The 22,869-nt window shown below is 45.6% G+C and overlaps 2 protein-coding genes across 3 annotated transcripts in view; one reads left to right on the top strand and one right to left on the bottom strand.

Annotated features, from left to right (window-relative positions):
- The window catches only part of LOC147092662 (NACHT, LRR and PYD domains-containing protein 3-like), a 29,382-nt gene extending 11,166 nt beyond the window's left edge, over positions 1-18,216 (top strand). Inside the window, exons 3-9 of the mRNA XM_085975978.1 lie at positions 1,060-1,231; positions 1,337-1,402; positions 9,293-11,048; positions 16,370-16,456; positions 17,070-17,240; positions 17,408-17,575; positions 17,747-18,216. Of these exons, the coding sequence (XP_085832104.1) occupies positions 1,060-1,231; positions 1,337-1,402; positions 9,293-11,048; positions 16,370-16,456; positions 17,070-17,240; positions 17,408-17,575; positions 17,747-17,834 (2,508 nt within the window). The 3' untranslated portion in view covers positions 17,835-18,216. The remainder of the gene's footprint in view (positions 1-1,059; positions 1,232-1,336; positions 1,403-9,292; positions 11,049-16,369; positions 16,457-17,069; positions 17,241-17,407; positions 17,576-17,746) is intronic.
- LOC147092663 (uncharacterized) lies at positions 877-8,538 on the bottom strand. 2 transcript variants are annotated; one of them, XM_085975977.1, is made up of 4 exons: positions 8,017-8,538; positions 3,759-7,748; positions 3,350-3,490; positions 877-1,209 (listed from the first exon to the last, which is right to left on the bottom strand). In XM_085975977.1, the coding sequence occupies exon 2, from the start codon at positions 7,565-7,567 to the stop codon at positions 6,152-6,154; it is 1,416 nt and encodes a 471-aa protein (XP_085832103.1). In that variant the 5' UTR covers positions 7,568-7,748; positions 8,017-8,538; the 3' UTR covers positions 877-1,209; positions 3,350-3,490; positions 3,759-6,151. The 2 variants fall into 2 exon arrangements, with proteins under 2 accessions (XP_085832103.1, XP_085832102.1); XM_085975976.1 differs by lacking the exon at positions 877-1,209 and adding an exon at positions 1,234-1,608.
- Positions 18,217-22,869: the final 4,653 nt, after the last annotated feature.

The raw sequence follows: 22,869 nt of genomic DNA, 5'->3' as shown, positions 1-22,869 counted from the left end.
TAGTAAATCTATGGAATTTGCTACCTCCGAGAGCTGTGGAAGCTGCGACATTAAATAAATTTAAAACGGAGATAGTCAGTTCCCTAGCTGTAAAGGGAATAAGGGGTTACGGGGAGAGGGCAGGGAAGTGGACGTGAGTCTAAGTTCGGATCGGCCATGATCCTATTGAATGGCGGAGCAGGCCCGAGGGGCCGTATGGCCTACTCCTGCTCCTACTTCTTATGTTCTTATGTCTTACTATAATTGTACAGAGCTTTGGTGAGACCACATCTGGAGTACTGTGCACTGCTTTGGTCTCCTTATCTGAGAAAGGACACGCATGCCTTTGAGACGGTGCAACAACGGTTCACCAGATTGATTTCTGAAGAAGGTTGTCCTATGAAGCGAGATTGAGTAGATTGGACCTATACTCCCTGGAGTTTCGAAGAATGAGGAGATCTCATTGAAACAAACAAGATTCTGAGGTGGATTGACAGGGTTGATGCTGAGAGGTTGTCTCCTCTGGCTGGAGTGTCTAGAACTAGGGGGCATAGTCTCAGGATAAGGGGTTGGCCATTTAAGACTGAAATGAGGAGCAATTTCATCACTCAGAGGGTTGTGAATCTTTGGATGCACTACCTGAAAGGGCTGTGAATGCTGAGCCGTTGAGTGTATTCAAAGCCGAGAATGATAGATTTTTGGACTCATGGGGAATCAAGGGCTATGGGGATCGGGCGGGAAATTGGATTTGCGGTCAAAGATCAGCCATGATCTTACTGAATGGCGGAGCAGGCTCTAAGGGCCGTACAGCCTAATCCTTCTCCTAATTCTTACGTTCTGAAATTACCGCAGATTGTCAGTGACTCCCCACTCATTGAAAAATAAACCTGAATCCAGTTTTAGTTCCATTACATTTATTTCCAGAGAATCAAGTTGTTCTCTGAATGGATCAGTGCCCAGCCCAGTGATTACTTTGTTTGTGCAAAACGACTCGGAGACCCCATCACTGAGCAGGTCCTTTCCTTCTCAGTGTTTGTCTTTCACTCCACTCCTCAATATATTCATAATTATTCTTTACAGAAAGTCACTGAGCTCGCGGAGAAGGGAAACCGGGCGGACAGTTCCAAACTACTCCTAAATCTGGTGATGGAGAAAGGCTCTCGGGCCCGAAGGGTGATGTGGGAATCCTTTGTGAAAATGCGCCATGGGGTACTAAAGCTGGACAAAATACTGAAAGAAATACAGGAACTTGGTATGGTTAAATCACACACTGAATGCAAATTCAGATTCAAACACTGCAGATTTTACTATAATATTACACAGATATGATTACATGAAAGTTAATTGATTTAAACAGGTTCTGATCCATTTGATTACATGAACATCGCACAAGGTTTATCCGAAATACCCAGTCAGCTGAAAGGTAAGTGATGACCTGCAGATTTCAAAACATTTAATTCACCTCTGAGAATCAGAATGTTTGACTCTTGACGATCGTTTAAAGGTTGTCAGTTGAATCAGAATTTCAATGGCGGGGGAAAAAGGATGGAAGGATGTTTGGATTTTTCATGAATCTTCAAGTATTCTTCAAAAAGTTCAACTTACAACGCATATGATTTCTGACACAACCTGTAAATATACGAACGGTGCATTACTTCACTTAATCCAAGGGGTGATCGCTATCACTTGTGAAGTCTTGCACATACCTGTAAGGATACTGATACATTCTGAAACCCCATACACACCTGGCAGGATCCCGATACACTGTGGAACCCCATACACACCTGGCAGGATCCTGATACACTGTGAAACCACATACACACCCGCACGATCCTGATACACTGTGAAACCCCATACACACCTGGCAGGATCCTGATACACTGTGGAACCCCATACACACCTGGCAGGATCCTGATACACTGCGAAACCCCATACACACCTGGCAGGATCCCGATACACTGTGGAACCCCATACACACCTGGCAGGATCCTGATACACTGTGAAACCCCATACACACCTGGCAGGATCCTGATACACTGTGAAACCCCATACACACCTGGCAGGATCCTGATACACTGTGGAACCCCATACACACCTGGCAGGATCCTGACGCACTGTGAAACCCCATACACACCTGGCAGGATCCGGATACACTGTGAAACCTCATACGCACCTGGCCGAATCCTGATACACTGTGAAACCCCATACACACCTGGCAGAATCCTGATACACTGTGAAACCCCATACACACCTGGCAGGATCCTGATACAGTGTAAAACCCCATACACACCTGGTAAGATTCTGATACGCAGTTAACCTTAATATATAATTCCTACATGCTGCACAGATGCTCATGTCATCAGTAAAGAGCAGTGCCTTGAGCCAGATTTTTAGTGTTATCTGCGCACATAGAAATCTATCCCACCATAAACTGCAGAGAAAGCGGTGAAGAAATGCAAAAGTTACTAGTGCACGCAACGTCAAAAAGTGTTCAATTCAATCTGAGACGATGTATAGCTGTTCAGTCAATAGAACATTAATCCGTGGAGACGTGCGGAAAAGACAATGTTCGGGGTGACTTGGAAGTTATTTGCTATCTTCCTAATGGCAGTGAAAGAGAACTTTGTTCCATGCAAAGAATAGTCCTTTAATTCTTTTAGACCCAAGGTAATGACTAAAAGTAACATATTTCTAATTTCCCAAAACTACATTATAGGAAACCATGACCTAAATGAAACTACGGCGTGTAATTATTGGTAGACCAGTTCAAATGAACTGTGAATGTTTCATTTTCTTACATTACACTGAGTGAAGTGGACAGTTCTATTTTTAATTCTATTCGATAATATGACAAGGCTGTTACTAAAACACGTTTAATGAATGTGTGCGCAAAACTGATGAAAATTGATCGCAATTTCTGAAACACAATATAACGGGAATGATTAGGGACAAGAAAAGGCCATTTGGCCCAAAGTAGCCTGTCCCTGTTAGAGATGAACCCAACTACCCCTCCTCTCAGTGTATCCACACAAACGCGTTTAATTGTCTGTTGACTCCATGTACATTGCCCCTTTTGTGTCCTTCCCTTTTAACTGGTTTCCCATTCTATTACACTTTGTGTAAAAATAAAAATAATAATTACCCGGTGACCCATTCTTCTGACTTAATTTTTTCCGTTATTAATTATTTTGGTAATTGTGAATCTGTTTCCTGCACTAATGTTTGAGAATTTCATTAGAACATTCAATAGCGAAGTCTCTTGCTGAAACACATTACATCAAATCCCCTCACCCTTCCCTCAACCTAAACTCCTAATATCTAATATCTTTCTGAATCCCCACTGAACCTTCAGAATGGCAGTAACCTTTACCTGTGATAAGATGACTGTTCTGCCCTCGCAACGCGATTCTATGCAGAGCTAGACAGATAGCGAACAACTCGATATCTTCCAATAAAATCACAAGGCTTGACTTTTCTTGTAACGCTTTACTGAACGATTCTAATTGTAAAACTGAAATACAACACAGAAATGGAAGGACACATTAGTATACAGACGCATAATTGATATGTATACACAAATTTAGGTACGCCTGGGCAACACGGTACATCTGGCAACGAATTACATTTAGCAAGCTGGAAGGCATTCTCTTTAAATTAGCCCTGTACATAGTGTATCAAATACGGCTGCTAGTTAACCAGCTAGACAGAGAAAGTTACAACTAAACATTTTCTACAACATGCAGTGTACGCTAATCGTCTATAGCATTCTAAGTACTCACAGACAAACAATTTCCAAGACTGAAGCATGGGGACAATACAACCGAGGAGCACCGTGGCGCAGGTCTTGTTCCGGCGGCAGCTCCACGAGGAATGAACTCGCAGTGCCGTGGGGAGCGTGGTGACCTCATCACGCTCGGGGTCGTGACGTCGTCGCGTTTGCCGGTAGTTGCGTCGCTGGCCGTTGGGGCCTAGGTCGGGAGCAGGAGCTGGAGGCCAGGCTGGGCCGGTGCTTGCCGCGGGAGCGGAGGATAGCGGCGCTCCCGGCGGCTGATCGATGCGGCCGAAGACGCTGGGCCGGGCTGTGCCGGCAGCCTTTCTGGAGAGCCGAGTCGGGCCGGCAGCCGCCTCACGCACGTACGTCACGTCGTACGTGACGTCAGCACGCTAAGGCGCGTCTTAAAGGGGCAATGGCCCTAAACGGTGAGTTAAAGGGGCAACGGCCCTAACAGGTAAGTTATACATATTTAAGTAGGTTATGTACATACAGTAAGGTTAAGTTAGAGGGAGAGACAGCACACTCCCCGCTTGGTACAATTCCATTTGTACCACTACAGATACAAAATAACCTGGAGAAAACGTCCTTTGGCTGCCACACGCTCAGAGTCCGTCCTCTAGATTTCTTCGGAAAGGAGGACTACGATCTCTGAGACTGGCCTCGGAAACACCTTGACAGTCTCTTCCTTGACGGTCTTCACCTCCACTTTGCGGACCCTCTTGTCCCTGCTCGGCAGAGTTTTGACGGCCAGTCCCACTGACCGTTCGTTTGTGTGCTTGGCTGTCTTTCAGCAAGACGACATCTCTCACTTTGACATTCGGCTTGTCTTCTGTCCATTTCCTACGGCTCTGTAGGGTGGGCAAATACTCTCCTCCCCATCTCTTCCAAGAAGTGTCTGCATGACACTGTACTTGCTTCCACTGCTTCCCGTGCAGCTCGGCCATGTCGAAGTTTCCAGAGGGAGCTGAAATAGCACTCATCTTTTGAGTCAGGAGCATCGCTGGGGTGGGGACTGCAGGCGTGTCTGGGTCGGTGGACCCCGGCACCAGGGTTCTCCTGAGCGAGCAGAGGCGCCCCGCAGCCTGCTCCCCGCTACTCGGAAGATGGCGTCCAGGAGGGCGAAACGGCAGGGGTGCCGCCCAGCTGTGTCTATCGTCCTTGGACCTTTCAAGCACTGAGCATCCTAGGCCATCTGTGCTCACAGTGGGGCCTGCCTCTTCCTCACAGGCAGAGGAGGTTGACCTATGATGCTGCGTCATGTCGTCGTAGTCCTCCTTTACCTGGATCCTGTTTGGGCATGGGCTGAGACAGGATGTGCGACCGTTGCACGACACGTTTGCTTTATAGACGCTGACATCCGCTGGTTTGTGGACTGTTCCCAGGCAAACTCCACCCACGAGGACCCATCCCAAGTCAAGCCGCTGCGCATAGGGAGCATCGTGGGGCCCGTTGATGTGCTCACGTACCTTGTGCACCCTTAAGATGTCTCTTCCCAAGAGTAGGAGGATTGGAGCGTCCGGGTCCACAGCTGGAATCTTATTGGCAATTGGCTGTAGGTGGGGCTGATGGCGTGCGACCTCTGGGGAGGGGATTTCCGTCCTGTCCTCTGGCATCATGTCGCACTCAATCAAGGTGGGGAGGGGAAGCTGTAGTTTCCCATCCATGGACTCGATCATGAAGTTCCCGACTCTCCTACCCGTAGTATCTGTTGTCCCTGCACAGGTTTTTAGCGTGTACGGAGCGGTGCTGGCCTTGACGTCGAAGAGATTGAAGAATTCCGTCTTCGCTAGGGACTTGTTGCTTTGCTCATCGAGCACTGCATACATTTTGATTGCCTTCTCCTTTCTCCTGCAGGATATGCTTTAACCAAGCAGATTTTGGAGCATGAGCGTGGGCTCCTTGCATTTCCGCAAACCTCTGTACACTTGGAGGTGACTGAAGATGTGCTTTCGCTTTGCTCCCCGCTATCCTCTTTGTCAACCGCGGCGCTCTCGGTGGTTGACGGAGGAGGACCTGGATGCAGGGCTGCTATGTGTTTTTCGCTGTTGCACTCAAGGCACTTGATTGTCGCCTTGCAGTCTTTTGCCATGTGCGTAGTCGACCCACAACACCTGAAGCAGATGTGGTTCTCTTTCAGGTATGACGTGCGCTCATCAATGGGCTTGTCTCTAAAGCTTCGACACTTTTTGAGTGGGTGGGGCTTCTTGTGTATAGGACACTGACGATCTGGGTCATCCACTTCATTCCCAGCAGAACTGGATTGGTTGACTGAGGGTTCGGCTGGAACCTCTGTTTTGTGCACACTCACAGAGGCTTTGTTGCTGTCCTTTGTGGGTTTCTCTGTTCTCGAAGGAGCGTAACTGCTGGAGGTGGAGAAAGCGAAACTTGGATCATTCCTCACCCTTGCCTGTTCTGTTGTTGGACAAACCTGGAGAAGAGAGAGAAGGGGGGAAATGCCACTCCATTTTCCTCCTTGTACTTGGATCCCTTAGCTATCCATTTCTCTTGAAGATTGTGGGGGAGCTTTTCCACTATTGGGTTTACCCCGCGAGCCGTATCCAAATACGAGAGGCCGGTCAGGTAACCTTCTCCCTTGGCACACTCCAGTTCGAGGAGAATGTCGCCCAGTTCTCTGAGCTCGACATTATCCTTGTTGGTCAGCTTCGGGAAGTCCTCAAGCTTCTTGAGCAGTGCGTGTTCGATGACTTCTGGTGTCCCATAACAGTCGTTGAGACGTTGCCAAACCAGGTGGAGGCCTGCTGTGGGATTGAGGACGTGCGCTGAGCGAATTCTCTTCGCCTGCCTTGACGACTCGGCTCCGAGCCACTTTGTCATCAAGTCTAGTTCTTCTCTGGCTGACAGATTCAAGTCCTTGGTGGTACTCAGGAAGGATGCTCTCCATGACCAATAATTTTCAGGACGGTCATCGAATTCTAGGAGGCCTGAACTTAACAATTCTCGGCGAGTAAGGTACCTGGCGAAGTCTTGTGCGCCTTGCGGCTCGGGCGAGGACTGCTTAGCTGGATTGGCCGAGTGTTGTGGAGGTCTCTGCAGGTGAGTCTTACTCGTTTCTTCTCTTTTGAGCTCAGTGTCTCCGAAAACGGGCCGTTTGTTGCTGGGGTGAGTAGCTAGTTCTACGTCGAGATACCTGAATGTTTCCTTTGAGAACACTTTGGAGTGTTGTTGGACATACTCATTTGTACGTTGCACTGGACTGAGGGGCTGTTCCAGGTCATATGTTTCCTGGCTGGGCTCCCCGCGTTCGCTCTCCTCATCTTCTTCATAAGCTGCGGCTTCGGCTTTAGCGGCAGCGGCAGCTCTCTGGCTTTGGAGAATGTGGAGAATGGCAGCGAGATCAGCTCTCTGCTTTACAAGGTCGGCTTTCTGCTTCATCATACTAGCTTCGAGGTCAGCTCTCTGCTTCATCGCACTAGCTTCGAGGTCAGCTCTCTGCTTCATCACACTAGCGTCGAGGTCGGCTCTCTGCTTCATGAGGTCAGCTTCTTTTTCAGCGAAGGACAATTGCGCTTGGGTGGCCTTTGCCTTGGCACGTGCTTTGGCGGCTGTAGAAGCTGTCGATGACGACGGTCTGCTGGACCGCCGAGATGACCTAGAGGATACTTTAGAGAACTGTGACTTGGCGTCGTTTGCTGGGAGAGCTGTCGGTGACGACGGTCTGCTGGACCGCCGATATGTTCTAGAGGCTGCTTTAGAGGACTGTGACTTGGCCTCGTTTGCTGGGAGAGGCTCAGTCTTCTCGATTGGCTGGTCGACTTCCTCTAGAGTATATTGTTTTCCTGAGCGTAGACTCATGGTAGCTGAGTGGTATCTTCCTGTGCTTGAGCCCGCTGTGCTGCTGTCTTTTTACTGTTCTGCCCTCGCAACGCGATTCTATGCAGAGCTAGACAGATAGCGAACAACTCGATATCTTCCAATAAAATCACAAGGCTTGACTTTTCTTGTAACGCTTTACTGAACGATTCTAATTGTAAAACTGAAATACAACACAGAAATGGAAGGACACATTAGTATACAGACGCATAATTGATATGTATACACAAATTTAGGTACGCCTGGGCAACACGGTACATCTGGCAACGAATTACATTTAGCAAGCTGGAAGGCATTCTCTTTAAATTAGCCCTTTACATAGTGTATCAAATACGGCTGCTAGTTAACCAGCCAGACAGAGAAAGTTACAACTAAACATTTTCTACAACATGCAGTGTACGCTAATCGTCTATAGCATTCTAAGTACTCACAGACAAACAATTTCCAAGACTGAAGCATTGGGACAATACAACCGAGGAGCACCGTGGCGCAGGTCTTGTTCCGGCGGCAGCTCCACGAGGAATGAACTCGCAGTGCCGTGGGGAGCGTGGTGACCTCATCACGCTCGGGGTCGTGACGTCGTCGCGTTTGCCGGTAGTTGCGTCGCTGGCCGTTGGGGCCTAGGTCGGGAGCAGGAGCTGGAGGCCAGGCTGGGCCGGTGCTTGCCGCGGGAGCGGAGGATAGCGGCGCTCCCGGCGGCTGATCGATGCGGCCGAAGACGCTGGGCCGGGCTGTGCCGGCAGCCTTTCTGGAGAGCCGAGTCGGGCCGGCAGCCGCCTCACGCACGTACGTCACGTCGTACGTGACGTGACGTCAGCACGCTAAGGCGCGTCTTAAAGGGGCAATGGCCCTAAACGGTGAGTTAAAGGGGCAACGGCCCTAACAGGTAAGTTATACATATTTAAGTAGGTTATGTACATACAGTAAGGTTAAGTTAGAGGGAGAGACAGCACAATGACTATAGAAGTACAGGTAATACCCAGATAACCTACCCGAGTCCTGAAACAACAGCAATTTAACTCCTGTCCATTCACTGTCCGTCCCTCTCTCACTGCACTAAATACCCCAATAATCTTCCGTATCATAATACAATAACAGTGGAACTTCTGTAAATAGACGGCGTGCTTTAGGGAGTGAATTCAAGAGCTTAGGAAACTGAAGGTAGGAGCACCAATGGTGAAGTGATAAGAAGCTGTGATGTGCAAGAGGCTAGAATTGGAGGAGTGCTGAGATCACGAGGGTAGTAGGGCTGGGGGAGGTTACAGAGATGGGCAGGGGCGAGGCCATGGAGGGATTTGTAAACCATAATGAGATTTTTTAAACGATAACGTTTCCGGAGAGGGAGCCAGTGTAGATCAGCGAGTACCTCTTCTGTCGTAGCACCACGATCAAGTGTGGATTTGTAATGAGATGTCTATAGTACAGGGCAGGCCGGAAAGAATTACCCTTCAGAGGAAAATATCAACTGAATAGAAATCTCTATGTTCAGTAAATATTGGAACCCAGTGAGGACTGGAGATTTTCTCGGCCATTGTTCACTTCCAAGCGAAGTTTCCATAAACTGAGTTTTAATTTCTACCCACACGTCTATTGAAGCTGTGAATTAAATCTTTCAACAACTAAATGTATAGTCAAAAGGTATTGTGAATTTGTTTTATGTAAATAGAACTATTATTGAGAACCACTTTTTGTCTGTTCTAATTGAAGATGTTCAACAGAAACACAAGGAAACACTTCAGGTACAAACTGAAACACTGAGAGTGAACACCATCCTAATAAAGGAGAAGGTTAAGATTTTCCAGCTGGTTGATCGATACACTGAGCTAACGGTCATTTCTACTGTTCGAGATCGGACACTTGTAGAACATGAACTGCTGGCAAGAGGCCGAGACCATGAAGAGTGGAGAGAGAAACATCTCCGGACAGAACTGGAAAAAATCCGAACTGATCAATTGTTCCAGAGCAGTTTTTCCTGGAGAAAATCCAAATGTGGGAGTTCAGTAGCAGTGAGCGGAGTCCCGGGGATTGGAAAAACAACAATGTTACAAAAGATTGTTCATGACTGGGCCACTGGGAAAATATACCCACACTTTCAATTTGTTTTCAGCTTTAAATTCCGGGATTTGACCGCTATTAACTGTAGAATAAACCTGAGGAATCTGATACTGGATCTGTATCCTTACTTTGGGAATATTCTGGGAGAGCTCTGGAAGAACCCAGAGGGATTGCTGTTTATATTTGATGGTTTGGATGAATTCAAGGACAGCATCGATTTTGCCGACAATCGGAGAAGTACAGAACCTCAGCACATGTGCACAGATCCCGAAGACTGGTGTGAAGTGTCTGACATTGTGTATAGTTTAATACAGCACAAGCTGCTCCCAGGATGTTCAGTGCTAGTGACCAGCCGCCCCACTGCATTACATTTATTGGAAAAGGCTGAGATCAGTGTCTGGGTTGAAATCCTGGGATTTGTTGGTCAAGAGCGGAAGGAATATTTCAACAAGTTTTTTGAAGATCAGATGGTGGCAGCAGCTGTTTTCAAACACGTGGAGGAGAACGAGATCCTGTACACCATGTGCTACAACCCTTCCTACTGCTGGATCCTCGGTCTGGCACTGGGTCCTTTCTTTACACAAAGAGACAGGAATCAGCAGCGAGTTCCCAAGACCATCACCCAACTATATTCCTACTATATTTACAACATTCTGATAAACCACGGCCGAGAGATTGAAAGCCCCCGTGATGTGTTACTGAAGCTTGGTGAGATGGCCTTCACAGGAGTCTCCGAGAAGAAGATTGTGTTTAGAAATGGAGATTTGATCAAGTACAATCTGCAACCTTCCCAATTCCTGTCTGGGTTCATGATGGAACTTTTGGAGAGAGATGATTCTGCCCAGAGCGTGGTGTACACATTCCCGCACCTCACCATCCAAGAGTTTGTAGCCGCACTCACACAATTCCTGACTCCAGATCCCGGGGACATCCTGAAACTCCTCAGAGAAGCCCACAGCAAGGAAGATGGACAATTTGAGATATTTCTCCGTTTTGTTGCTGGTCTCTCCTCCCCACAGGCAGCTCGGCCCCTGGAGGAGTTTCTGGGTCCATTTCTTCATCAAACCACCTGCCGAGTGATTGACTGGGTGAAGGAGAAGGTTGAAGGACAGATTGGAAACACAGGGAGTGAAACTGGTAAAAGGAACCTCCTGAACACATTCCACTACCTGTTTGAGTCTCAGAATAAAGGACTAGCTCGGGCCACAGTGGGATCTGTGGAAACACTTGCATTTGGAGACAAGCAATCACAGAAAGCATTGCGATTGACCCCGATTGACTCTGTGGTCCTGTCTCATGTCATTGGTCTCTGTGATACAATAAAACACCTCGATCTACGGAACTGCTACATCCAGTGTGAAGAACTCCAGCGGTTGGGACCCGTACTGCACAAGTGTGAGCAATTGAGGTAACGTTTATTGTTTCGAACTGTTGGATATATTGTCGAAAACTCACCGTGTTTGCTCCATATTAAAAGAAAAGAAAAACAGTCCAGTCGAACAGGAAAGAGTCTAATTCGAGAAAAAATATTATAATAGCAAGAGGTTAAAGATGTAATTCCCTCTGTGTTACATAAAATCACACAGATTAATATAATGTATTGATTATTAATCATAGGAAATCATCACTTTAATATATTAATTGAAATCGCACCATTCCCATAAAATCCTGGAATTTAGGATCAACAGAAATGAGACCAGTTTCCCGAAACTTGACGGGACTGGTCACTGAGCTCCAGGTGGGTAATTCTGATCATCAGGGAATGAGATTAGACTGAGGAACATAGAAACATAGAAGATAGGAGCAGGAGTAGGCCATTCGGCCCTTCGAGCCTGCTCCGCCATTCAATGAGATCATGGCTGATCATCCAAATTCAGTACCCTGTCCCTGCCTTCTCCCCATATCCCTTGATCCCTTTAGCCTTAAGAAATATATCCAACTCTTTCTTGAATATACTTAATGAACTGGTCTCCACCGCCCTCTGTGGCAGAGAATTCCACAGGTTCACCACTCTCTGGGTGAAGAAATTCCTCCTCATTTCAGTCCTAAATGGCTTACCCCTTATCCTTAGACTATGACCCCTGGTTCTGGACTCCCCAGCCATCAGAAACATCCTTCCTGCATCTAGTCTGTCCAGGCCTGACAGAATTTTATAGGTCTCGATGAGATCCCCTCTCAATCTTCTAAACTCCAGTGAGTATAAGGCCAATCGACACAATCTCTCCTTATACGTCATTCCTGCCATCCCAGGTATCAGCCTGATGAATCTTCGCTGCACTCCTTCCATGGCAAGTACGTCCTTCCTCAGGTAAGGCGACCAAAATTGCACACAATACTCAAGGTGTGGTCTCACCAAGGCCCTGTACAACTGCAGCAAGACATCCTTGTTCTTGTACTCGAACCCTCTTGCTACGAAGGCCAACATACCATTTGCCTTCTTAACCGCCTGCTGCACCTGCATGCTTACCTTCAGCGACTGGTGCACAAGAACACCCAGGTTTCTTTGCACTTCCCCTCTCCCAATCTATTGCCATTCAAATAATAATCTGCCTTCCTGTTTTTGCCACCAAAGTGGATAACCTCACATTTATCCACACTATAGTGCATTTGCCATGTTTCTGCCCAATCACCCAACCTGTCCAAATCGTACTGGAGTTTCACGACATCCTGCTCACAGCATACCCTCCCACCCAGCTTTGTGTCGCCTGCAAATTTGGAGATATTACATCCAATTCCCTCGTCCAGATCATTAATATATATTGTGAACAGCTGGGGTCCTAGGACCGATCCTTACGGTACCCCACTAGTCACTGCCTGCCACTCGGAAAATGACCCGTTTATTCCAACTCTTTGCTTTCTGTCCGCCAACCAGTTCTCTGTCCAAGTCAATACCTTGCCCCCAATCGCCTTGTGCCTTAATTTTGCACGCTAATCTCTTATGCGGGACCTTATCGAAAGCCTTCTGAAAGTCCAAATATACCATATCCACTGGTTCTCCCTTATCTATTTTACCAGCTACATCCTCAAAAAATTCCAGTAGATTAGTCAAGCATGATTTACCTTTTGTTAATCCATGTTGACTTTGTCCGATCCAGTCACTGCTTTCCAAGTGCTCTGCTATTACATCTTTTGTAATGGACTCTAGCATTTTCCTCACTACCGATGTCAAGCTTACCGGTCTATAATTCCCCGCCTTTTCTCTACCACCTTTTTTGAATAGTAGGGTAACATTAGCCAACCGCCGATCCATGGGTACCGTTCCAGAGTCTATCGAGTTCTGGAAGATGACCAGCAATGCATCTACTATTTCTAGGGCCACTTCCTTAAGTACCCTGGGATGTAGATTATCAGGCACTGGGGATTTATCGGCTTTCAGTCCCATCAATTTTCCTAACACCATTTCCCTACAAATACTGATTTCTTTCAGTTCCACCCTTTCATCAGACCTTATGTTCCCCGGCATCTCTGGGAGGTTATTTGTGTCCTCCTTTGTGAAGACAGAACCAAAATATGTATTTAGTTGGTCAGCCATTTCTTTGTTCCCCATTATAAATTCCCCCGATTCTGACTGCAAGGGACCTACGCTTGACTTCAACAATCTTTTTCTCTTCACATATCTATAAAAGCTGTTACAGTCAGTTTTTATGTTCCCTGCAAGCTTACTCTCATATTCTATTTTCCCTTTCTTAATTAATCCCTTTGTCCTCCTTTGTTGAATCCTAAACTGCTCCCAATCCTCAGGATTATTGCTTTTTCTGGCCAATTTATATGCCCTCTCCTTGGACCTTATGCTATCCCTAATTTCCCTTGTTAGCCACGGTTGGGTCACCTTTTTTGTTTTATTTTTATGCCAAACCGGGATGAACAAATTCTGTAGTTCATCCATTCGGTCTTTGAATGTTTGCCATTGCCTATCCACCGTCAACCCTTTGAGTGCCATTCCCCAATCAATCCTACCCAACTCGCTCCTCAGACCATCGTAGTTTCCTTTATTTAAATTGAGGACCCTAGTCTCCGAGTCAACTACTTCATTCTCCATCTTAATGAAGAATTCGATCATATTATGATCGCTCCGACCCAAGGGGCCTCGTGCAACAAGATTGCTAATTAATCCTTTCTCGTTACATAATACCCAGTCTAAGATGGCCTGATCTCTGGTTGGTTCCTCGACATATTGGTCCAGGAAACCATCCACAGTATTGTTACTAATTTGGTTGGTCCAATCTATATGTAGATTAAAGTCACCCATGGTGACTGCTGTGCCCTTATTGCACGCTTCTTTAATTTCCCTTTTAATGCCATCCCCAACCTCCGTCTTACTGTTTGGAGGTCTATAAACCACTCCTACTAACGTTTTGTTCCCCTTAGTATTCTCAATTCTACCGATACAGATTCCACCTCATCAGAGCTAATATCCTTTATTAAAGTTGTGTTAATCCCTTCTTTAACCAGTAATGCTACCCCACCTCCCTTTCCTTTTGCCTATCCTTCCTGAATATCGAATGCCCCTGGATGTTGAGTTCCCAGTCCTGGCCTTCCTTGAGCCACGTTTCCGTAATCCCAACCAAATCGTATTTGTTTACTTCTATTTGCGCAGCCAATTCATCCACCTTATTACAAATGCTCCTCGCATTAAGACACAAAGCCTTCAGGCTTGTTTTGTTAACGCTCTTAGACCTATTAGAATTATTATTTACTGTGGCCATGTTTGATTTAAACCGTTGATTTCTCTGACTGCCACTTTTGTTTTTCTCCTTCCTATCTTTTGCTTTTATCCTTGTTTCCCTTTCCTCTGTCTCCCTGCTCAGGTTCCCAAACCCCTGCCATTTTAGATTAAACCCTCCCCCACAGCACTAGCAAACACTCCCCCTAGGACATCGGTTCCAGCCCTGCCCAGGTGCAAACCGTCCGGTTTGAACTGGTCCCACCTCTCCCAGAACCGGTTCCAATGTCCCAGGAACTTGAATCCCTCCCCCTGGCACCATTCCTCTAGCCACGTATTCATCTGAAGTATCCTTCTATTTCTACTCTGACTAGCACGTGGCACTGGTAGCAATCCTGAGATTACTACCTTTGAGGTCCTGTTTTTTAATTTATCTCCTAACTCCCTATATTCTGCTTTTAGGACCTCATCCCGCTTTTTACCTATATCGTTGGTGCCTATATGCACCACGACAACTGGCTGTTCACCCTCCCCTTCCAAGATGTTCTGCAGCCGCTCGGAGACATCCTTGACCCTTGCACCAGGGTGGCAACACACCATCCTGGAGTCTCGTTTGTGGCCGCAGAAACGCCTATCTATTCCCCTTACAATTGAATCACCTATTACTATAGCTCTACCCCTCTTTTTCCTCCCATTCTGTGCAGCAGAGCCACCCCTGGTGCCAGGAAGTTGGCTGCTGCTGCCTTCCTCTGATAAGCCAGCCCCCCAACAGTACTCAAAGTGGTGTATCTGTTGGAGAGGGGGATGGCCACAGGGGACCCCTGCACTACCTGCCTGCGCCTAGTACTCTGCCTGTTGGTCACCTGTTCCCTTTCTTCCTGTCCAACCTCTACCTGTGGTGTGTCCAACTCGATAAATGTGCTATTCACGATGTCCTGAGCATCGTGACCGCTCCAGTATGTATTCAATCGCAGCTCCAGCGCTGCAATGCGGTCTGTCAGTAGCTGCAGCTGGATGCACTTCCTGCACATTTAAAGGCTTCACACAGACAGCACTTTAGGAAGCAGGACTTCAAAGGTATTATTATCCAGTGCCACGTGCTAGAGTGTACAGCGTGGCTGGAGAGATGGTGCAGGAGTGAGGGCTTTAGATTCCTGAGGCATTGGGACCAGTTCTGGGGGAGGCGGGACCTGTACAAGCCAGATGGGTTGCACCTCAACAGGGCTTGGGCCAATATCCTCACGGGGAGATTTGCTAATGCTGTAGGGGAGGGTATCATCTAACTTGGCGGGGGATGGGATCCTGAGGGTAGATTCAAAAAGGAGAGAAGCAAAGCTGGAAATGGAAGGCAGTAATTTAGTAAGTGAATCTGGAAGCAGAGGAAACAAAGGCTAGAAAATAGACAACAAAGGGGTTTGACAGTGCTTAATGGTATATACTTCAATGCAATGAGTCTAGTTAATAAGGCAAATGAGCTGAGGGCACAGATGGACACGTGGAAGTATGATGATATAGCTATTACAGAAACATGGCTATTACAGAAACATGGCTGAAAGAAGAGAATAAATGACATCTTAACATTCCTGATTACAGGGTTTTCAGATGAGATAGAAAGGGGAAATTAAAGTAATGGGGGTCGCAATATTGGTTGAAGGATCAATTACATCTGTGAGGAGGGGTGATATGTTAGAAGCATCAACAAATGAGGCCATATGGGTTGAACTGAAGAACAAAATAGGGGCAATCACACTGTTGGTAGTATACTATAGACCCCCAAATAACGAGAGCTAGAAAGTGGGATTAAGCTGGATAGCTCTTTTTCGGCCGGCACCGACACAATGGGCAGAATGGCGTTCTTCTCTGCCATAAATTTCTATGATACATTTACCAACAGCCCCTGAATATAGGGGGACTTTGACCCTCTGAGACATATTGTCAGCGACAGAAAAATCTGGCTATTAGTTTCCTGATTTGTTTTCAGTGTTTCCTGTAACGTGAGAGATAGAAATGTTATCAGATATGGGGTTTGATTCAGTTTTTTTCTCACTCTCTCTGTTTCTATTCAGACTGAGTTACAATAAACTGGGAGATTCAGGAGTTAAACTACTCTCTGCGGCTCTGAGGAACCCGGATTGTAAAATACAGAAACTGAAGTGAGTACCAGACTGTGAGATTGTGTTTATAATAACTGGATGTCTGACTCTGAACATTTTTATTAGTATCAGTAATAGCGTTACTATTAATAATGTGCAGTGTTTATTAATAACAATATTACTAATACTAATAATAATGTGCAGTGTTTATTAATATCAGTAATAGCGTTATTAATAAACAGTGGGTGTTTACCCTGATTCTGATTAGCTCTCTCTTTATCTTTCTCTATCTCTGTTTTTACCTCTCTCTCTGTCTCTGTCTCTCTCTCTCTGTCTCTCTCTCTCTGTCTCTCTCTCTCTCTGTCTCTCTCTCTCTCTCTGTCTCTCTCTCTCTCTCTGTCTCTCTCTCTCTGTCTCTCTCTCTCTCTCTCTGTCTCTCTCTCTCTCTCTCTCTGTCTCTCTCTCTCTCTCTGTCTCTCTCTCTCTGTCTCTCTCTCTCTGTCTCTCTCTCTCTCTGTCTCTCTCTCTCTCTCTGTCTCTCTCTCTCTCTGTCTCTCTCTCTCTCTCTCTCTGTCTGTCTCTCTCTCTCTCTGTCTCTCTCTCTCTGTCTCTCTCTCTCTCTCTCTCTCTCTCTCTGTCTCTCTCTCTCTCTCTCTCTCTCTCTGATTCCCAGGCTGGATCGTGTTGGTCTCACAGATTCTTGTGCCGAGGATCTCGCCTCCGCTCTCAGTACAAACCAGTCACTGACGATTCTGACCCTGGGTTCCAATAAACTGGGAGATTCAGGAGTGAAACTACTGTCTGCGACACTGAGGAACTCTGACTGTAAAATACAGGTACTTCGGTAAGTACCTAAATGTAAAATACAGAAGATGCTGTACCAGACAATGTGGGATTCTGTTATAATAACAGCATATCTAATAGTGCATTATTATCAGTAATAGTATTATTAATAAACATAAGGGATTTACTGATTTCTGATATTCCTCTCTCTCTCTCTCTGATTCCAAGTCTGGATGATGTCGGTCTCTCAGATTCTTGTGCCGAGGATCTCGCCTCCGCTCTCAGTAGAAACCGGTCACTGACGGATCTGAACCTGGGATCAAACGCCTTCACAGACGAATCTGTCCCCGCTGTATGCCGCCTCATACTGAACTGCAGGAGTCTGGAGCGGATATGGTGAGTGTTTGTGTTAATGATTTATATAATAAATAAAATGTGAATCGGATTCAGTCACTTATGTGTAATAATTTTTGACAAGTACTATAATTATATAATTAACAGACTCTCCTGTTATTTACACTGTTGTTCAGTCTGTTTATTTCCTGTTTAATCTTTAATCTGTTTCAGGCTGTGGGGGAATCAGTTCAGTTCAAACGGAAAGAGACACCTGGAATCGCTGCGGTTATCCAGACCCGGACTAAGTGTGATTGTGTGAACATTTCACTTATGAACAGTGTCATCCTATTAGATAATAACCTTATCAATGGGGCACTGGGGAAATGTACAGACAGGGACGACCCAGGGTGCGGCTCCATCTGGGCAGCACAGGGACAATGCCAATTGGAACCAGTATTCCTGAGCTTGAGGATAATATTTGAGGAGGCTCTAAAAAATTAAGCTGTTTATTTTAGGTGCAAGGACAGAATAAGCAAGTTATAAAAGCTTTTTGAATTTTTTTTATTAATTTACTAAGAAAATGATTACTATACCTCAACATAACTGACAAATGGTTCTGTATATATTTAAAAGCTATTTTCAATAAATTAAAATCCAGTTTTGCAAAGGTGGTGGATTGACTGATTAAAAATGCTTATTTCTTTTACGATTAAACCCACTTTCAGCCTTGTTAATCAAACTGCACCAAGTTAAAACTCTTAAATATAATCAATGCATATTTAAAGCATTAAAAAAAACTTATTAAAACATTGCCCGATTGTGTTGAGTCATGGAAGATTTTCCGTTCTGTGATATGCAAATTAGTTTGAGCAGAAACTGTGAAAAAGCTTCTAAAACTGGAACAATTTTGAGCTCATTTGCGCCTGGTTAGCTTTTGGCGCTAAAGCGGGAACTTTGTCACACCCTTCTCCGATATCCGGGAGAGACATGCGACAGGTAGCGTAGTGGTAATGCCACTGGGCTGGTAATGAGAAATTATTAATTAGCAATCTTGTTGTGCGAGGCCCCTTGGGGAGGAGTGATCATAATATGATAGAATACTTCATTTAAAATGGAGAGTGAAGTAGTTGACTCAGAGACTAAGGTCCTGAATATAAATAAAGGAAACTACGATGGTATGAGGCACGAGTTGGCTAGGATGGATTGGGGAACGTTACTTAAAGGGTTGACGGTGGATAGGCAATGGCAAACATGTAAAGATCGCATGGATGAACTACAGAATTTGTTCATCCCTGTTTGACATAAAAATAAACCAAAAAAGGTGACTCAACCGTGGCTAACTAGGGAAATTAGGGATAGCATAAGATCCAAGGAGAGGCCATATAATTTGGCCAGAAAATGCAGCAAACCTGAGCAGTTTAGGATTCAGCAAAGGAGGACAAAGGGATTAATTAAGAGGGGGGAAATAGATTATGAAAATAAGCTTTCAGGGAACATAAAGACTGACTGTAAAAGCTTCTATAGATATGTGCAGTGGGGATGCTGGACAACGGTGGACGTTTTTACATTACCCGCATGGTCAGTATACATCTGGATCCAGACACTATCAGTCCCATTGCTCCCCTTCACTTTCGTGGCCCTGTTTAATTGTTTGACAGTCAGACGCATTTTACTGGCCAGTAGAGCCCGCAGGGGACTCCGGGATCACAGCAGTGAGAATCCGAGCGATTCAGAGATGGAGAACCGAAAGAAATCCATTATTTTACTGTTCACTGTATCGGGCAGTTTTATACTCCTGTGGCTGACAGCTGTCAGGAGTTTTGCAGCCACCAGGCTGTCAAGCACCGTTTATTACCAAGGCGATTACTCAAACACTGGATATATCGCCACAGAAAGCAGGTATCTGCTTATGTATTTGAGTTCCTGCACAAACACATGCATTTATGCAGCTACACAGGGGAAATTTAGAGAAGAGTTGGTGAATGTGTTAAAATCTCCCTGGACAATAATCCTGAAATTGATTACAAATGCGAAAAACACTAATTGAAACCAAATATTCCTCTCATGACAAAAGCGGAATTTCAATTTGTTTTTTGTATAAGAATGATCTTCTTTCCTGTAATCTCAAAATGAGAGATTTTTGGAATTTATGAGTAAGCTTGCAGGGAACATAAAAACTAACTGTAAAAGCTTCTATAGATATGTGAAGAGAAAAAGATTGGTAAAGTCAAGCATAGGTCCCTTGCAGTCAGAATCAAGGGAATTTATAATGGGAACAAAGAAATGGCAGACCATTTAAATACATACTTTGGTTCTGTCTTCACAAAGGAGGACACAAATAATATCCCAGAGATGTCGGGGAACATATGGTCTAATGAGAGGGAGGAACTGAATGAAATCAGTATTTGTAGGGAAATGGTGTTAGGGAAATTAACGGGATTGAAGGCCGATAAATCTCCAGGGCCTGATAATCTGCATCCTAGGGTACTTAAGGAAGTGGCCCTAGAAATAGTAGATGCATTGCTGGTCAACTTCCAAAATTCTATAGACTCTGGAACAGGTCGCATGGATTGGAGGGTAGCTAATGCAACCCCACTATTTCAAAAAGGTGGTAGAGAGAAAATGGGGAATTATAGACCGGTAAGCCTGACATTGGTAGTGGGGAAAATGCTAGAGTCCATTTTAAAAGATGTAATAGCAGAGCACTTGGAAAACAGTGACAGGATCGGACAAAGTCAACATGGACTTACAGAAGTTAAATCATGCTTGACTAATCTACTGGAATTTTTTGAGGATGTAACTGGTAGAATAGATAAGGGAGAACCAGTAGATGTGGTGTATTTGGACTATCAGAAGGCTTTCAATAAGGTCCGGCATTAGAGACTAGCGTGCAAAGTTAAAGCACATGCAATTGGGGGTAATATACTGACTTGGATAGAGAACTGGTTGGCAGACAGGAAGCAGAGTTGGAATAAACGGGTCTTTTTCCGAGTGGAAGGCAGTGACTAGAGCGGTACCGCAGGGATCGGTGCTAGGACCCCAGTTATTCACAATATATATTAATGATCTAGATGAGGGAACTAGATGTAATATCTCCAAGTTTGCAGACGACGCAAAGCTGGGTGGGCGTGTGTGCAGTGAGGAGGATGCAGAGAAACTCCAGTATGATTCAGACAGGTTGGGCGATTGGGCAGATTCATGGCAGATGCAGTACAATGTGGATAAATGCGAGGTTATCCACTTTGGTGGCAAAAACAGGAAGGCAGATTATTATCTGAATGGCAATAGATTGGGAAAAGAGGAAGTGCAACGAGACCTAGGTGTCCTTGTGCATCAGTCGGTGAAGGTAAGCATGCAGGTGCAGCAGGCGGTTAAGAAGGCAAATGGTATGCTGGCCTTCATAGTGAGAGGATTCGAGTACAGGAGCAAGGGTGTCTTGCTGCAGTTGTACAGGTGAGACCACCCCTTGAGTATTGTATGCAGTTTTGGTTCCCCTATCTGAGGAAGGATGTTCTTGCCAAGGAGGAAGTGCAGCGAAGATTCACCAGACTGATACCTGGGATGGCAGGAATGACATATGAAGAGAGAGTGGGTCGATTAGGCTTATATTCGCTAGAGTTTAGAAGAATGAGAGGGGATCTCATTGAAACTTATAAAATTCTAACATGACTAGACAGACTAGATGCAGGATGGTTCTTCCTGATGGTGGGGGAGTCCAGAACCAGAACCAGGGGTCACAGTCTACGAATAAGGGTTAAGCCATTTAGTTCAGAGATGAGGAATTTCTTCACCCAGAGAGTGGTGAACCTGTGAAATTTTCTGCCACAGAAGGCAGTTGAGGCCAATTCATTAATATATTCAGGAAGGAGTTGGATATATTTCTTGAGGCTAAAGGGATCAAGGGATATGGGGAAAAAGTAGGGACAGTGTACTGAATTTGGATAATCAGCCATGATCTCATTAAATGGCGGAGCGGGCTCGAGGGGCCAAATGTCCTACTCCTGCTCCTATTTTCTATATTTCTATATAAAATAAAGTAATACCTGATGCAGTGTTCGCTGAGGCAGCAGCCACACCAGCTGGGATCAGGGAAGGTTCATGAAAGTTCATTAACACTTAGCTGTGAGAGTGTTCTGATGCTCATTCCCAGCTCCTGTCTAATAACACGATAGTCTAACTCCACAGCGAGGCCTACTAGACGAAAGATTCACTAATGTAAATGTGTGTGATGGGGAACTTTCTGTTCAATAGGGTTCACGTCCAACAGGAGAGATGAAAAACAAGACAAACTGACTGTTTATTGCCTTGACACAGTAGGGAACCCAATGTGAGAACGTCACGGTGGTCAGAGTTAGACACAGACACGCTCGTTTCTAAAGAGAGACATCGTTGAGAAAACTACTTCGGAGCTGAGAGTACCCAGTGAGAGACGGGTGACCAACTACATAAGAGTATGTGCTGGGCGACATGGTGTTAGGATAAGGAGGAATAAGGTGAGGTGTTACGCTGCAGGAAGGGACACATCTGATTTGACATTTCCTGTGAATCAAAGAGTGTGGGGACTGGAAGGGACACAACTGTTGATAAATGCTGATGGTCAAATACCCATGGCACAGTCATCAGCAACAGCATTAAAATAGTAATTTTCCACCTAGAAGTCGAACTGCGAGAAGCCTCCATGGAAGCCGTGTGTGTTGTGATTGCTGTCTCCTGTGCTAGGTAAGGTTGTCTGATTATGGAATGCAGTGAGATAATGCTTTTACTGTTGGGGAATGTCGCTGCTTTGTTCATTTTCAAGTCTGTCATAAATAAAGCTTACATTTGATTTTAGAATGTGCACATATCTGAAGTTGTGTCTGATGCGACAGCCCTCAACACAAATTATTTTAGAGACATGGTAACTATATATTTGGCGAAAAGAATCTAGTGCATCTGCCATTGGAGGTCTCAGAACCATCAGACTTTACCTGCGGTTTCACTCCTGCGGCTGCAGCTCCGTGGGGAGAATGCGATCTTCAGAAATTTCCCCAAACAATGCCATTTTTAACCCAGTTCTATTCCTGTACCCGGAGCTCCAGTTCCTACTGAATTGCCTGATTTCCTGGGAGATTGACTGGAGTTTCCAATATTTGCTTTGGACGGTTCCAATATTCTGCACCTCTCCCACTGACTCATCAGATGCGCTCCACTGATCGGCAATAACCACCCCGAGACCTGAGATTAAGATTCCTGCCCCGGCCAGGAGACAACTATTCAACAACTCCACATCTGCACTTCCGGGAGCCCAGACTGCACAGCCAGACCCAGTGAGATATAGGCACCACTCCAGAGTCGCAGCAGCTTCATGGTCGGAA

Source organism: Somniosus microcephalus, unplaced genomic scaffold (assembly GCF_052327205.1).
Source record: "Somniosus microcephalus isolate GS21.2 unplaced genomic scaffold, FLI_Smic_1.0 unresolved_chr2, whole genome shotgun sequence".
In the NCBI taxonomy this organism is placed as follows: Eukaryota; Metazoa; Chordata; class Chondrichthyes; order Squaliformes; family Somniosidae; genus Somniosus; species Somniosus microcephalus.
This window is presented reverse-complemented; position numbering and strand designations above follow the sequence as displayed.

What these genes read in the sequence shown, in the direction of transcription:
- LOC147092663 (XM_085975977.1), bottom strand. Translation starts at nt 7,567, where the DNA reads ATGAGTCTACGCTCAGGAAAACAATATACTCTAGAGGAAGTCGACCAG.